General features: G+C 48.0%; 1 protein-coding gene across 1 annotated transcript in view; it reads right to left on the bottom strand.

The window, feature by feature from the left end:
- Positions 1–1006: 1006 nt before the first annotated feature.
- Positions 1007–14370, bottom strand: part of NSDHL (NAD(P) dependent steroid dehydrogenase-like) — a 29391-nt gene continuing 16027 nt past the window's right edge. The window contains exons 4-8 of the mRNA XM_029929885.1: positions 9987–10133; positions 6530–6658; positions 3694–3836; positions 2468–2570; positions 1007–1426 (exon numbers count right to left, since the gene is read on the bottom strand). Coding sequence (XP_029785745.1) covers positions 1094–1426; positions 2468–2570; positions 3694–3836; positions 6530–6658; positions 9987–10133 — 855 coding nt within the window. The 3' untranslated portion in view covers positions 1007–1093. The remainder of the gene's footprint in view (positions 1427–2467; positions 2571–3693; positions 3837–6529; positions 6659–9986; positions 10134–14370) is intronic.

Below are 14370 nucleotides of genomic sequence, written 5' to 3'. Positions count from 1 at the left end.
GGCACGTACAATACCGTCACTTTACTCTGGTCTCCCCTGCTGCCTCGCCTGGACAAAGGCAGAGAAGAAAGCAGAAGTCTTTAACATTATATTCGATTAGTCTGGGAAGAAAGCAGGTTCTGCTAAGCAGAATGTGACCAGAAAACAGAGAACACTGAATCATATGTGCTTTACCTTTTGGAAATTGGCTGGAGGGTTCTGAGCATGAGCTGCAGAGAAGCAGCCCCTTTTGCATTGTCTCGTGGAGTTTCTACCCAAACTCCAAGCAGATGCAAGAGGCTCCTCTCTCTGACCTCTTCAGGGGCAGACCGTCAAGCGGCCCTGCGCCCCATGTTAGACGAGGAGCTGGGGCACACCAGCACCTCGCAACTAAAACGGACAATGGGGCTCTGCTGCTCAAGAGACATGTGTCCACGAGAGTGTTTTAGGAAAAGAGAATGCAGGCAGGCACACGAGCGCCACCTGAGAGAGAGCCTGGACGCATATGCAGAGGTGACCAACGAGTGGTCTCTCCCCTCTGGAGATTGGTGGTGATGGGGTGACAACTACTCACAGTTTTTAAAAGTTTTTGCTCTAACTTCTGTGTCTATTTGAAATGTACATTTGAAGTTGTACCACGTGTTTGTAACTTCTGCACTTCTTCAAGGAGATCTGTACCAGGAGGCTCCCCTAAGTCTGTGGCTTCTCCTCCGGTATCGGTTCGCATGGAAGTAAATGTACTTCCTCATCATCAGTTGGCAAATGGGTTGTTTCTTCCCTCTAGCTTCCTTGATTCTGCACAAGGACACTGGAATGGTAAGTGACCCAGGACGCGGCAGGGGTGGCGGAGGGAAGAGGGGAGTAATGAGAACACCACACAGCACAGCATGAAGCTGCCTGCTCTAAGAAACTCAGATCCAGTCCTACAAAGGGAGAAATACCTGCTGCTTTCTCCACGCTCGTGGTTGCAGAAGAGCTGCGTGTGATCTCACCTAACTGGCGGGAGGAGACCTAAGCTCAGAAGAAATTCACTTGAAAGAGGTTAGTTTATTGGTCCGCAGGGGACAGTCAGTGGCTGGGGACCACACTGAGAGGGCCCGGTCTCTGGGGTGCCTCACTCAACCTTCCGCAGGTGGTGAAAGGCCTGTATAGTCCTTTCTATGGCGTCATCCATGGTGACCAGGGGCCGGTAGCCCATGAGCTGTTTGGCTCGCTCACAGCTGTAATAGTGGAATGTGCCAGCCAGCGCGACCCGCATTGGTGTGAAAGTGGGCTGGACATGGATGATGGGCCTGATCACCATCACCAGGAGGGACAGCAGAAGGGCCAGGTAGTAGGCCACCCAGTACGGGATGTGGTACTTGGGGGCCTCGTAGTTGAGGCCTGTCAGGATGCGGGACAGGAATGTCCAGAAAGGGATGGGCTCGTCATTGGTGATGTGAAATGCCTGGAGAGAGAACAAGAAGTTAGAAGATGCTTCCCAGCTGGAGAGGCCAGAAGAGTGCTGCTGGGTCGGCCTGGAGCCAGTATTTTAGGAAGGTAGTGTCCTCTCCCTGCCTGCCCGCCCAGCGTCTCCAATCCAATGTCAGCCAGTGAAAGAGAAGCCTTTTGGGTTTGCACCTATGGGCAGCCTATGGGCACCTAAGGTAGAGAGGGAAGGTGACGAGTTTTACCAACGGGCCAGGAGTTTTAGGTGAAGCTTAGATTGCATTCAGAAAAGTATGTTTGTTAACTGAACTTAATCTAATAATCATGGTAAAACTCCTCATCTTCAGATGCAATGAACAGGTTACGTTACATTTCTCAAATGTGATGTGTTTTGTCTAAACCAAAAGCCACAGAGCTGCCCTAGTGCTACAGCTAACTGTTTCAGGAGTGGGAAAACAGCAGAGGTCCAGGAGGAAAATGAGGCTCAAAGAGGGGCTTCCAGACACAGTGCTGAGAAACAAGGAAGACGGAGGCCCCCTGAGTGGGAGGAGAGGGTGAGGAGCCTCTAATGTGCTCTCCCCTCTCTGTGTGAGAGCTCACCCCCCCCAACATGTCCATCCTGCCCATCAGGTGCCAAATGCCAGGACATTTAGATACATCCACCCCTCTGAGCAGTGAGAGGCATGAGTATGAGTGGGCAATGGGGGAGAAATGAAGAAACTTTCAGAAGAAGCGGCAGAAAAGATGAATAGCAAGCACCCCATCAAATATACGTGGGACCCTGCGGGAGCAGTCAGGTCCACAGTGGGTGTCCAGGCATGTCACATGGAGAACCACATCCTGAATGTTTATTCAATGCCACCTCACTGGGCACGGATTTGGATCATCTAGAGCGACGTGGCATTGCAATGGCATCACACCGCCTACCACGGGGGATCAAACTCGGTCCAGATTGGCCAGGACACAGGAAGACGAAGGAAATTTGCCAGTAAATCCAATCACAGGGAGACAATCTGAAGCCGGGCAAACATGCGCGGGGCAGGCGGAGCAGGTGCCTTACCTTCCCGCTGACAGCCACGTCTCGGGAGAGGTGCTCTGCGGCCAGGATGTGTCCGTGTACCACGTTCTCCACAAAGGTGAAGTCTACGAGGTTCTCCCCATTTCTGCAGCCATGCGGGAATGGTTCCAGTTAGAGGGTGCAGGGGCCAGGGCTCCTGGGGCCCTCAGAGGTGGGATATGTAAGGGCCAAGCAATGAGTCTGCGAGCCTGGTGCCCTGCGTGCCCCATCCTGGCATGACCAACCCCGGTATTGTCTGCCCTGGGCTTCTATTTGGGTAGCGGCCCGTCAACTGGCCCTGGGATACTGGGCTAATGGCTTGCTTTGGCCTCACACTTTTCTACCATTTCTTTCTAATCCCTCAAAGTAAGAAGACAGGGCAGCAGGGAAGCAAAGCAAGAGGCAGAGAAGCAAGGTGCCAGGATGCAGGCATAAGAGGAGGAAAGAACGGGAGAAAGAAAGGAGGGAAGCGAAGGCATACTGGGGAAACAGTGCACTCTATCGCCCCCTGCAAAGCCCTTACCACCTGTATGTTCCTTGAGGAATGGGAACACCTCCACGTGCCTTCCTAGATGCAAGGACAGCTGAAGGCCTGGCCCTTGACCTTGTGCCAGTCTTTTCCCCCTTGAGCCTATTTCCTCAATTTCCAAACAAGGACACAAATATTTTCCCAGACAACTTAATGGTCTACTAGGCTGAACACTGTCCTCCCCAAATTCATGTCTCCTTGGAACTTTTGGACATGACCTTATTTGGAACTATGGTTTCTGAAAATGTAATCAGCTTAAGATGAGGACATACCAGGGTAGGGTGGGCTCTATATCCAGTGGCTGGCATCCTTTTAAGAGAGAAATTGGGATAGAGACACACGGAAAAGACGCTCATGCGAAGGTGGAGGCAGAGATCAGACTGACTTGTCTATAAGCTAAGGAGCACCAAGGATTGCTGGCCACCACCAGAAGCTGGGAGAAAAGCCTGGAACAGATTCTCCCTCAGTTTCCAGAAGGACTGACCCTGCCGATGCCTTGATTTCGAACTTCTGGCCTCCAGAACTGGGAGAGAATTAATCTCTGTTGTTTTAAGGCCCTCGGTTTGTGGTCATTTGTTGTGGCAGCCCCAGCAGACAAACAGAGAGAGTGGCAGAGAAGGCCGCACTAGAAGAGAGCTACACAAACTTGACTGATCCTTGTCAGAGGGTCATGAAGAAGACCAACTGGGGGCCAACTTACCCAATCGCAAACTTCATCTTGCCCTTCTTGGCTGCCTCGATGAGGATAGGGACCAACTGGGGGTCCTTTGGGCCAAAAATGCCATGAGGGCGGATGGCTACAGTTAAGAAATTCCTCTCGGGGTCATTGGCGTCCAGGACTGTCTGTAAAGAGAAGTGGCATGTCAGCAGCACGTCTCACAGGGGACATGGAGGCTGGTTCCTGCTCTGGTAGAATTTGAGGCTACTTCTCTATCCCATCCACTCAACCACTCAAATTTGAAAACAAAGGAGGGGTAGCTGGGTCAAAACGAGTACGAGCAGGGGAGCCTGACTGGCTCAGTGGATGGAGCATGTGACTCAGGGTTGTGAGTTAAAGCCCCATGTTGGGCGTGGAACCTACTTAAAAACAACAACAACAACACAGTAGGATTAAAGAGAAAGGCCTAAAATGCACAATTGTACGAGCACCTGGGTGGCCCAGTCAGTTTAGCATCTAATCTTGGCTCAGGTCGTGATCTCATAGTTTGTGGGTTTGAGTCCTGCGTCGGGCTCTGTGCTGGCAGCTCAGAGCCTGGAACCTGCTTTGGATTATTTTTGTCTCCTGCTCTCTCTGCCCCTCTCTGACTTACGCTCTGTCTCTGTCTCACCAAAATAAATAAATGTTAAAAAATTTTTAAAAAATAAAATGCACAAAGTGTAGCCATGGGAAGATGAGCCTTGACAGCAGTTTGTGGGCAAGATCTTAGAGTTCCAGTTAGCAAGCTGGCCTTTAGTCTCCTGCCTTCACCTCCACGTGCTTATTTCCACCAGTCCCAGGCCGCACTGGTCAGTTCTGAGAACCACCTCCTGGGAAGGGACTCTAATGAGCCAAGTGGGCTGGGAAACAGCGCAGTGACTGGGTAGCTACAGAGATGACCCAACACAGGTAAGGTCTAGAGCAGTGCTAGTACCTAGTAAGTACTCCAGAAGTGGCAGCCGTTATTTCTGGCATCCACTGTCAGAAAAGATGTGTTCTGGGTGGATTAGTGGACAAACTAGAACTTAAGGACTTAAAATACAGAGAAACAGGTTTTGCTTCAAAAGTGACAAAACATCCTGAACGATTTGCTAGATGATTGGTAAAAATTTGGATGACAGCTCCTACCTGGATGGGGCTGTGCACTGACAAATGAGGTGACCCATGTCAACCATTTCCGGAAGTATGTGCCAGATAAGTGTACTTATTGTACTACCTCACCTAGGATTTCTACTCGATGGTGGCAAAATTCTTGTATATGTTTTGCTCCCAGTGAGTTTAAGCTACATGACTGAGTTTATCATCAGTTGACAGGTCTGAAAACCAATTGCAAGTTGTGTGCCAACAGTGGCTGACAGGGGGCTCCAGGAAGGTTACTGATGCCGGCATTTACAGGCTTTGCTTACTTCTTTTTTTAAAAAAAAATTTTAAATGTTTATTTTTGAGAGAGACAGAGCATGAGCAGGTAAAGAGCAGAGAGAGAGGGAGACACAGAATTGGAAGCAGCTTCCAGGCTCTGAGCTGTCAGCACAGAGCCCGCTGCGGGGCAGGAGCCCACAAACCATGAGATCTGACCTGAGCGGAAGTCAGATACTGAACCAACTGAGCCACCCAGGCGCTCCAAGCTTTGCTGACTTCTAATTGAGCATCCAAAAGTCAACTCAAGTGAGACACCGCTGGTCTGAGGCATGGCTACCACTTGTAGCTCCTGAGCACAGACGGAGGGAGTCCCAGTGCCTGAGACGGGAGCACTTCTTGGGTCAAGTCCTCACAGGCTGGAGCTCTGGGAGGCTCTCCGTGCTCCAAGGAGCAGGGTCGCAGAACCTGGAGACAGGACTCCAGCTTACAAAAAGCCAGACTTCCAGCCCCTAGGTTGGGGACGCCCTTGTGTCCCCCTGTAGATGAGTTACTCAGGAGTTTTCTGAGCTGGAATAATACCAAACAGATGGGAGGCAGTGGGCTCTCAGGCAGCACAGCGGGACTCAGGCCAAGTCAGCACTAAGCTCGAGTTTTCTGGCTGCGAAATACAGCCTCGGGGGGTGTGATATGCTGCGAGCACCTGGGAGAAGTCAAGTCACAGCTTCCCTAGCTAAGGCAAGCCGTCGGTGGTCACTGAGCATCCACGGCCTGCTTCAACTGAGGTATATCCTGAGGGCAATATTCTCCCAGGACGTTAGTCCTGGAGCTAGCTGCTGTCAGGGTCTCCGGAGCCCCGGAGTCCAAAGGCTACTGCCCTGTTACTCAACTTAGACTGCTGCTAAAACCAGGCACTCCCTGACAAAGCTAGTTTGTCAAGTGGAAACCAGTGCCTTGCCATGTACTTTTCCTTAAAATAAAGCAAGATCCTTTCATTGTTTAATCTAAATAAGGAAGGGGGGCAAGAGTGCCCCTAGGAAGGTGTGTTCGAATGAAAACACTTGTGTGTTAAGCCCAAGTTCTACCTGAGTGCTTGGGATCGTCATACATTGCCTCTGATTTCTATGGCAACTGAGTAACATTGTACGGCGTAGAGGCTGGGTGCACAGGCTCAGCCACCCCCTAGCTGCAGAGCGTCAGGAAGAGACTGACTCTCTGTGCCTCAGCTGTCCTCAACTATAACCTGGTGATGATAACATCCACCTTTCAGGGTCGTTGTGAAGTTTAAATGAGGGAGTTCCTGTAAAACACAATAAGCTATTGTTATTATTTTTTAAAGTAAATTTCATCCACAGATTTTACTTCCCAAGGTAGGTATTCAGGCCTGAGAACACTAACTTCATAAATACTTTTCTTAAAAAACCTAAGCCTTCCAGATGTTCATGGAACTCGCTTGTCACTCAACCAGTTCTCGGGTACATACTCTCTCCTGTAAGATTTTTGTCTCCGTGTAATAGTCAATGGGTTTTGTGGCGTAAGGGAGGTCCTCGGTTCCATTCTTGATGTTCACGCCCTCAAAGACGACACTGGCACTGCTGGTTAAAATGAGTTTCTGGCAGAGAAGAAAGGAAGGTTATTTAAACAATCCGATGGTCATACACGAAAGACAATCAAATGGCACCTGTTCACAACCCTCACTGGTAAGGCACCGTACAAATTATCTACTGCAATGCTTTGCTGTTCAGGTATTTTTAAAATAATTCAAAGATCAGCATCTTTTGTAGCTGCGTGGATTTGAGGTACATACTACTGCCTTCTACAGCCACGGATTTCATGCTTTTTTCTCTATCCCTACTGAGAGATGGAACAGGTATCTCACTGTGGGAATGATTCTCGAGGGAGAAGGATAGCCCCCAAACTGAGAGGGAGATGTCTGTCTGAAAAAGATGCCTGGTGCTTCTGGCCCCACCGTGGGCATGTCAACACACGTACACAAGCGCACGTGCACATGCCCACTTGAGAAGGAAACGCTTTCTTACAGGGGTCCCATCTTCCAGCTCTCTGGGGAAGGGCAGCATGTCCAAAGCTGAACAGCAATTAACTCGAATCATATCTTTACTGTTTTATTCAACATTGTGCTGGAAGTTCTAGCAAGCATAGTGGGTTAAGACAAACAGCAAGGAATAATTTGAAAAGAAGAAACAAAACTATCACCATTCACAGATATTGGAAATGTCTACACAGAAAACATTATGAACATACAGAAAAGATCACAGTCAGACTTTGGCAGAGTTGCTGAGTCCAAAATCAATATACAGAAATTAACTGTGTTTCTATGCATTAGCAATTAAAAATATAATATGAAAGATATTATTTTAATAACCCCAAATTAAGTACATAGGGATACACTTAATAAAAGATGTGTAAAACCTTTCTAGAGTAAAGGATAAAACTCTATTGAAAGGCATTAAAGAGAGAGAAAGAGATTAAGGCTGAGTGTAGGAAAGGTATCAATTGTCTCCCAAACTACCTTAAAATTTGATGGAATGACAAGGAGAACTCCAACAGCCTTTATCAAGAAACTTGACAAGCTGATTCTAACATTTATATGGATGAGCAAAGGGCTCAGAACAGCCATCGAAATTCTGAAGCACATGGTTGGGGGTGGGTGTTTTAGTACACATTGAGGTTCAGCCTAAGGCTTGCTTCCTGAAGGAAGAGCACAACAGCATGGGTGCAGGCAGAGGCCAATGGAGCAGAAGAAAGAGCCGGGAAGAGACCCCTGGAGGCGCCTACACTGGAGATGCGCAGGAGGGGGCGCTGAACGGCAGGGAAAGGATGGGTCACGTGATGATGGTGCCGAACAACAGACATTCGACCACCACCTCAGACCACATACAAACCTAAATTGTTGGTGGATTAAATATTTAAATGTGCAAAGTAACACTTTAAACTTCTGAGGGGAAAACCCACATGAAACAGTCTCTTGTTCCTTAAACACAACACGAAAAGCCATTTTCTGCACCGCAGCCCACTAAGCTATTCTGCCACTACAGTGAATATCCTGCATATACATACGTCGAGAAAGAAAAAGCTCTAAAGCGTGTTGGGGAAAAAAGCAAGTTGTAGGAAACTATATTCAATATATTATTTCTATAAAGCTTTTAACATGCAAGCTGATAACTTCCATTGGCTGCCCATGGAATGAACAGCAATGATAAATCCAAGTTCAGAACAGTCCCTCTCCGTGGGTGGGGAAAGACAGCGATGGCACTGAGGATGGAAACACAAAGGGTTCAACTCTACCAGCAGTGTTACTTAAACTCTGTGATGACTGTATGAGTACTATATTCTTCTTGAATCTTTTTTGGATAGCTAGGCTATTCCACTTAAAAAAACAGCAGCAGTGAAATTCACAGAGCTCAAGCATGGTATAGACCAAGGAGTCTGGGATTGGGCATCAGAGTGTCTGATTGGAATCCCACCTCTTTCATTACTGACAAAGAGATATCATGTACCTTTCAAATCTGGTTCCTAACCTACTAAGTGACCTTTGTAGCTCCTGTTACCTATCAAGGAGCAAATCAGGTGACAAATACATGGCAAAATGTCCTGTTATTTGCAAAGTATAAGGGGTCACTATTTCTATGATCCAACTTTTCCAGGCACTGACCTCAGAAGAGCTCCTTATAAACCTGTTCTTTTATTTAATGTTTTATTTTTATTTGTTTGTGTTTATTTATTTATTTTGAGAGAGAGAGAGAGCGAGCGTGAGTGATTGTGTGCATAAGCTGGAGAGGTGCAGTGGAGGAAAAGAGAGATTCCCAAGCAGGCTCGATGCTGACAGTGCAAAGCCCAACGTAGGGCTTGACCCCATGAGCTGTGAGATCATGACCTGAGCCAAAATCAAGAGTTGGATGTTCAACCAACTGAGCCACCAGGCGCCCACCTGTTCTTGCTGGGTCAGCTGATGACACCGGGTGCCCCACAAGGGTGATGACCCTGAAAATCAGGGTTTATAACAAAGGAGCAAACTACGACAGGGTGGAAATTCATATGCCCTCAGGTCTGATTTATAACAGGCTTCTATTGGTGAAAAATAAGTAGCTTATTTTTCTTTGAAAATGTAAACAAGGTCTGGAAAATACTATGGCAGGTTCCTTCAAAGGTTAAACATAGAATTAGTGTATGAACCCGGAATTCCAGTTTTGGGTATTTACCCAAAAGAACTGAAAGCAGAGACTGGAGCAGATATTTATACACCTACATTCTTAGCGGCATGATTCACAGCAGCAAACGTGGAAACAACCCAGGTGTCCAATGATGAATGAATAGCTTAACAAAATGTGGTCTAGCCACACAATGGAATGTTATTCAGTGGTAAAAAAAAGAAATTCTGACCTAGGCTACAATATAGATGAACCTTACGCCGAACGGAAGAAGCTAGATATAGAAGTACAGATCCCACAGGAGTCCGCTTCTGTGCTGTCTCTAGATTCATGGAAACGGGATGTAGGATGGTGGGTGCCAAGGGCTTGGACAGGGCGGGGAAGATGAAAGTTGGGGAGATGGATTATGGGGGTATTTGCACAGCGATGTGAATGTACTTGATGCCACTCAACTATAAATTAAAAAATCGATAAAATGGTAAATTTTATGATATTTAACCACAATAAAAATAATAAGCAATATTGAAACTTTATGGCTCTTTAACCAGAGACTGATAAGCCTTAGTGTCCTCAGATGCCTACTGAGGTGCAGTGACAATATTACAGCTCAAACTGGTCCAGCAGCTCCTAGGGCTTTTTCTAGGTTCTTCACACCACTTTAGGAAGCAAGCCCTGCAAGGCCCAGGAAGAGGGCAAGAAGACCCCTGGCTCCCACACTTAGAGCGGGCCACGACAGGCTCCTGGCAGCACGCGCTCCAGCTTTCCCCTTACCTGAACCCCAGCCTCTTTGCAAGTTTCAATGACATTCTTGGTGCCAGTGTAATTCACTCTATAAAAGAGTTCCTTGTTGTTACTCGATGGTGGGGGTGATGCACAGTGGAAAACTGTGCTTACACCTTTCAGAGCTGGGTATAGATCCTGGAAAAGGAAACAGAGACAAAAAAAAAAATCACTCCTGCTTTAGACAAACAGCCTCCTCATATTCCGACTCTCCAATCTGTGGCGTGTAGGCGTCTTGCCCTTTCACAATTCTATAATTAACACGGAAGTACATCTCAGTAAAAGATTCAAACAATACCGAAGTACGTACGGTACAAACCATGTTGTCCTTTCAATCACTTTTCCCCACTGACCGGTCGCCAGTAAAAACTGGTTTAAGGCATGAGAAGGAAGCCTGTGGGGTCTACACAAGGGCAGTATCCGTGTCTCTGTGCACTACGGGGGTGTGTGTACGTGTGTGTGTGTGACAATTCAGGGCACCTGAGGGTAAAACTCCTGGGAAAATGAGCTCACAGATACAAATTATGAGTCATATGAAAAAGTCCCACACTATGAAAGTGCGAACAGCCAATACACGGAAGGATTCCCTTCTGTGAACATAGGTACAGAGCAGCAAGCTGAAAGGAAATAACAACAGCTATGCTTCATTGACTGCTATAAGGAAGCAGAGCTGCTGAGAGCAGTGGCGGATTGCAGAGCTGGAGCAGGAAATAGACACGATGAGCCCAGAACACCCTGTCAAACCAGAAAGGAAGGAAGCTAGCCGAGTACCTGGGGTCCTGTTAAAAAGACGTAAGAGTCAACTTGAAGAGGCCCTCACTGGTCGAAGAAGGGACAATTTGATCACCAGTAAGAATAAGAATTCCTTCTATAAATTAATAAAGAATTTTCCAGGAATGAGGACAGGATTGCATCCTCAGATTGCAAAGGCCCATTAGGTATTGAGTAGGATTTAAGCACAAAATGAAAACTCAGACGTACACATGCTCTCTACAGAGCATACAGGGAAAAAAAACCAAATCCTAAAAGGCATGAGAGGAAAGCCCAGCTGACCCCCAAAGAAATGAGGGGGTTAAGTGTTGGAATAAATAATTGTGGATCTACAATTCCACCCCTAGCAAATAAGCACTTATGAGAGAGGTGACATAACATTTTCAGGCATACAAGGGCCCAGAAAGTTTACTGCCCAAATATTCACTGAGGGATGCTAAAGGAAACACTTCAGGAAGAAGAGGAAGGACCCTGGAAGAAAGAAATGGCGAATACAAAGTACTGATGAATGAATTCAAGAATATGGCACAAAACCTAAGTAGTGACTTTCAAACCCATTTAAACCTCCTCACCTCTTTCCATCCTCCTTATCTTGGACTTCATGATCCATCAACACAATCTTGGCCTTGCCCATGTCTGTCTTTATCAAGTTGGTCTTGCAAACTCCAGCCCTGATTAAGTGCAACTCTCTCCTTCCCCCTGCTGGTGCCTAAGCAGCTGGGTGTAGCTGGAGAACAATACACCACGCCGGCGGGTCTTGCTTTAAGTTTGGGTTAAAACACCAACTTTGTAAATAAAATGCTAGCAACGGTATCACAGGAGTAGTAGAGAGCTGGGGGGCAGTTTGGAAGGAAGCTGAAGTTTGCTAAGGAGTCTCCGCTCCTTTGAGGGGACACAGCAGTGATCAAGAGATTCACTAGCCCTGCCTTCATGGAACTTCCTGTCTCTGGGGACTGTGGGCATATAAACAAGTAGATGCACAGTAAAGCAGCTATCAAGTGTTATACAGAAATGTGCAGAGTAAAGGAGATCTGGAGGGGCTTGTGGCTTACCATAAATTGGTTGGAGACTTAAATTTAGGGAGCAAGCTCAGTGTCTCACAAAAAGCATTCCTGTTAGAAAGAACAGTGAGTGCGAAGGTCCTGAGGCAGACACTCAGTTGGTGAGTCTGAGGGGCAGTAAAGAGGCCAGTGTGCCTGGAGCAGGGCATTGAGAGAGTACAGGAGAGGGTTACGCCAGAGAGGTAGTGAGGGAAAATCACCCAGGACCTCATAGGTGATTATAAGGGCCTACGTGTTTGCTCTAAACAGAACTGAACCATTGGAGACTTCTGAACAGAGGGACATCATGATTTGATTTGTGCGTTAAAAGGATGGTGGCTTGGGCCAACATGGTAACAAATGAAGGAGTGAGAAGTTGTCAGATTGGGGACCTATTTGGAGAGTGCGGTCAAAAAGATCTGCTGATGAACGGGACTGAGGGTACAACGGAAAGGAATCGAGGGTAAATGTAAGGTTTCTGGCCAAAGCAATTGGCAAGACAGAGAGGGTCATTTATTGAGACGGAGAGGAGTTTAGTAGGCTTGCTGGAGTGGGAGGGGACCTGTAGCAAGGAGCCAGCTGTTGAATGTTGTATACGGCAAGTCTAAAATGTCTACTACATATACAAAGAGAGACATCTGCCTGCAGGACGGACAGGAGTCTAGGACAGCTAGAGGCTGCAGATATCAAGCTGGGAGCCGGTCAGCTCCTTGACTGTATTTCAGCGGTGAGCCGGAGGAGGGGGTTCACGTGGACACTGAGTGTGCTCAGAGAAGAAAAGAGATCTAAGCAATAAGCTCTGGAGCCTGCCACACTTAGGAACTATAGAGATAAAGAGAACAGCAAAAACCAGAGAAAAGATATTATAGAGATGAGACAGAATGGCAGGAGGAGAAATGGGCACGTGGGGTGTCCTAGGCTTGGCCACTGGTTCTGGTCGCCTCCAGGTTCCTGATGGCTGTGACAGGGGCTGTTGGTGACAACCTAGCTGGAGTATTGTAAGAGACAATGGAATGAAGCAATCAGGGGCGACAAGTGCAAATGGCTCTTTGGGTTCCCTGATGCCATGAGAGAAGCTGGGCAATGTCTGGAGGGGACCTCCCGCCGGGGCATTTTGCTTTCTTACGATGGGTGAGCCTGTAACACGTGTGTGCTGCTGGCTACGACTGCGCCTAGACGGACCGACTGCTGCTGATGCAGGAGAGAAAAGCCAGAACCCCTCACGGAATCACTGGGTCGGAAGAGAGCGCTATCGCTGGCACAGACGTGGCACCTGCAGAGCAGAGCCGCGGTCACGGGCAGGCCTGTGCATGTGGTGCCATGACGTACCATGGGACCTGCTCGAAGGCTGTGACCATGAAGAAAGAGGCAAAAATCCTTGTATTTTTTTCTCTGTTCAGTGCCCAGAGGCCCCGAGGGAGGAGGGAGAATCAGATTTAACCAGGGGTGTGGTTACGCCTCGTAAGGACGACCTGACGGAGAAGTTTCTGCGTCCACTCGGCGAGGCGCAGTCTCATGATCTCATCGCACACCGGTCTAGGTGTGGCCATAAAGGTATTCTATGACTGTGGGTAACATACGTAATCAGCTGAATCTAAGTACAGGACATTATCCTCCACCTTCTTGGAGTGGGCTTCATCCAATTACTTGAAAGGCCTTAAGAGCAAATCCTGAGGTTTCTGTAGGAAATTCTGCCTCGGGGCTACAGCAGCAGGTCCTGCCGGAGTTCCCAGCCGGCTGTCCTGCCCTGCACATTTCAATCTTGGCAGCCCCACAATCACGTGAGCCAATTTCTTCAAATCTTAATCTACCCCTTTCTCCATCTCTCTCTCCCTCTTCCTCTCCATCTACACACACACACACACACACACACACACACACACACACACGTTACTGGTTGTATCTCTGGAGAACGCTGACTACTGATACAGATAAGAGGCAAGGGAGATAAGTGTTATGCAAGAGAGTAAGTCAGCCATGGGCTCAAAGGCAGTGAGGACACAACACACACTGGGTGAGGGATAGTGGAAAAGAGCCAGAAATGTGGGTTTGGTTTGAGAATTGCTGGCAAAGGTATTATAGGGCATGAACTCGAAAGAGTGGAGGGCCTGTAAGCGAGATCACGGCGAGGGCACATTTCATGATGATAACAGGTTCTGGGGCGGGAGATGGCAACAGGTCTAGAGGCCAACAGGAGTGAGTGACAGAAGGCCAAAGAGAGGTGAGGTGAGGGTACTGGCAGGGTCATCTGTGTGACCTCTGAACTTACCGACAGTTATGACAAGGCTGACCTCGGCCAAGAGCTAAAATGACTAAGAAATGAGATGGAGCCCCCTGGGAAAGGGAGTAGGTGGCTGCGGATGACTGTCCCAAGGAGGGGCACTGGGGTATGTCCACTCTGCCGGCATCATGTGCACAGCCAGACAGACCTTAGGGCAGCAGGAAGTGGCGATGACAAGCCAGGAAGACGTGTACCCTATCTCTGGGCTCCAAGGGGTGGGCAGCGTGGGAGAGAAGACAGCCTGCAGAGGAAGCTGTGCCCTTAAAATTTACCAAGCTACCAA

The sequence above is a fragment of the Suricata suricatta genome, chromosome X (genome assembly GCF_006229205.1).
Source record: "Suricata suricatta isolate VVHF042 chromosome X, meerkat_22Aug2017_6uvM2_HiC, whole genome shotgun sequence".
In the NCBI taxonomy this organism is placed as follows: domain Eukaryota; kingdom Metazoa; phylum Chordata; class Mammalia; order Carnivora; family Herpestidae; genus Suricata; species Suricata suricatta.
This window is presented reverse-complemented; position numbering and strand designations above follow the sequence as displayed.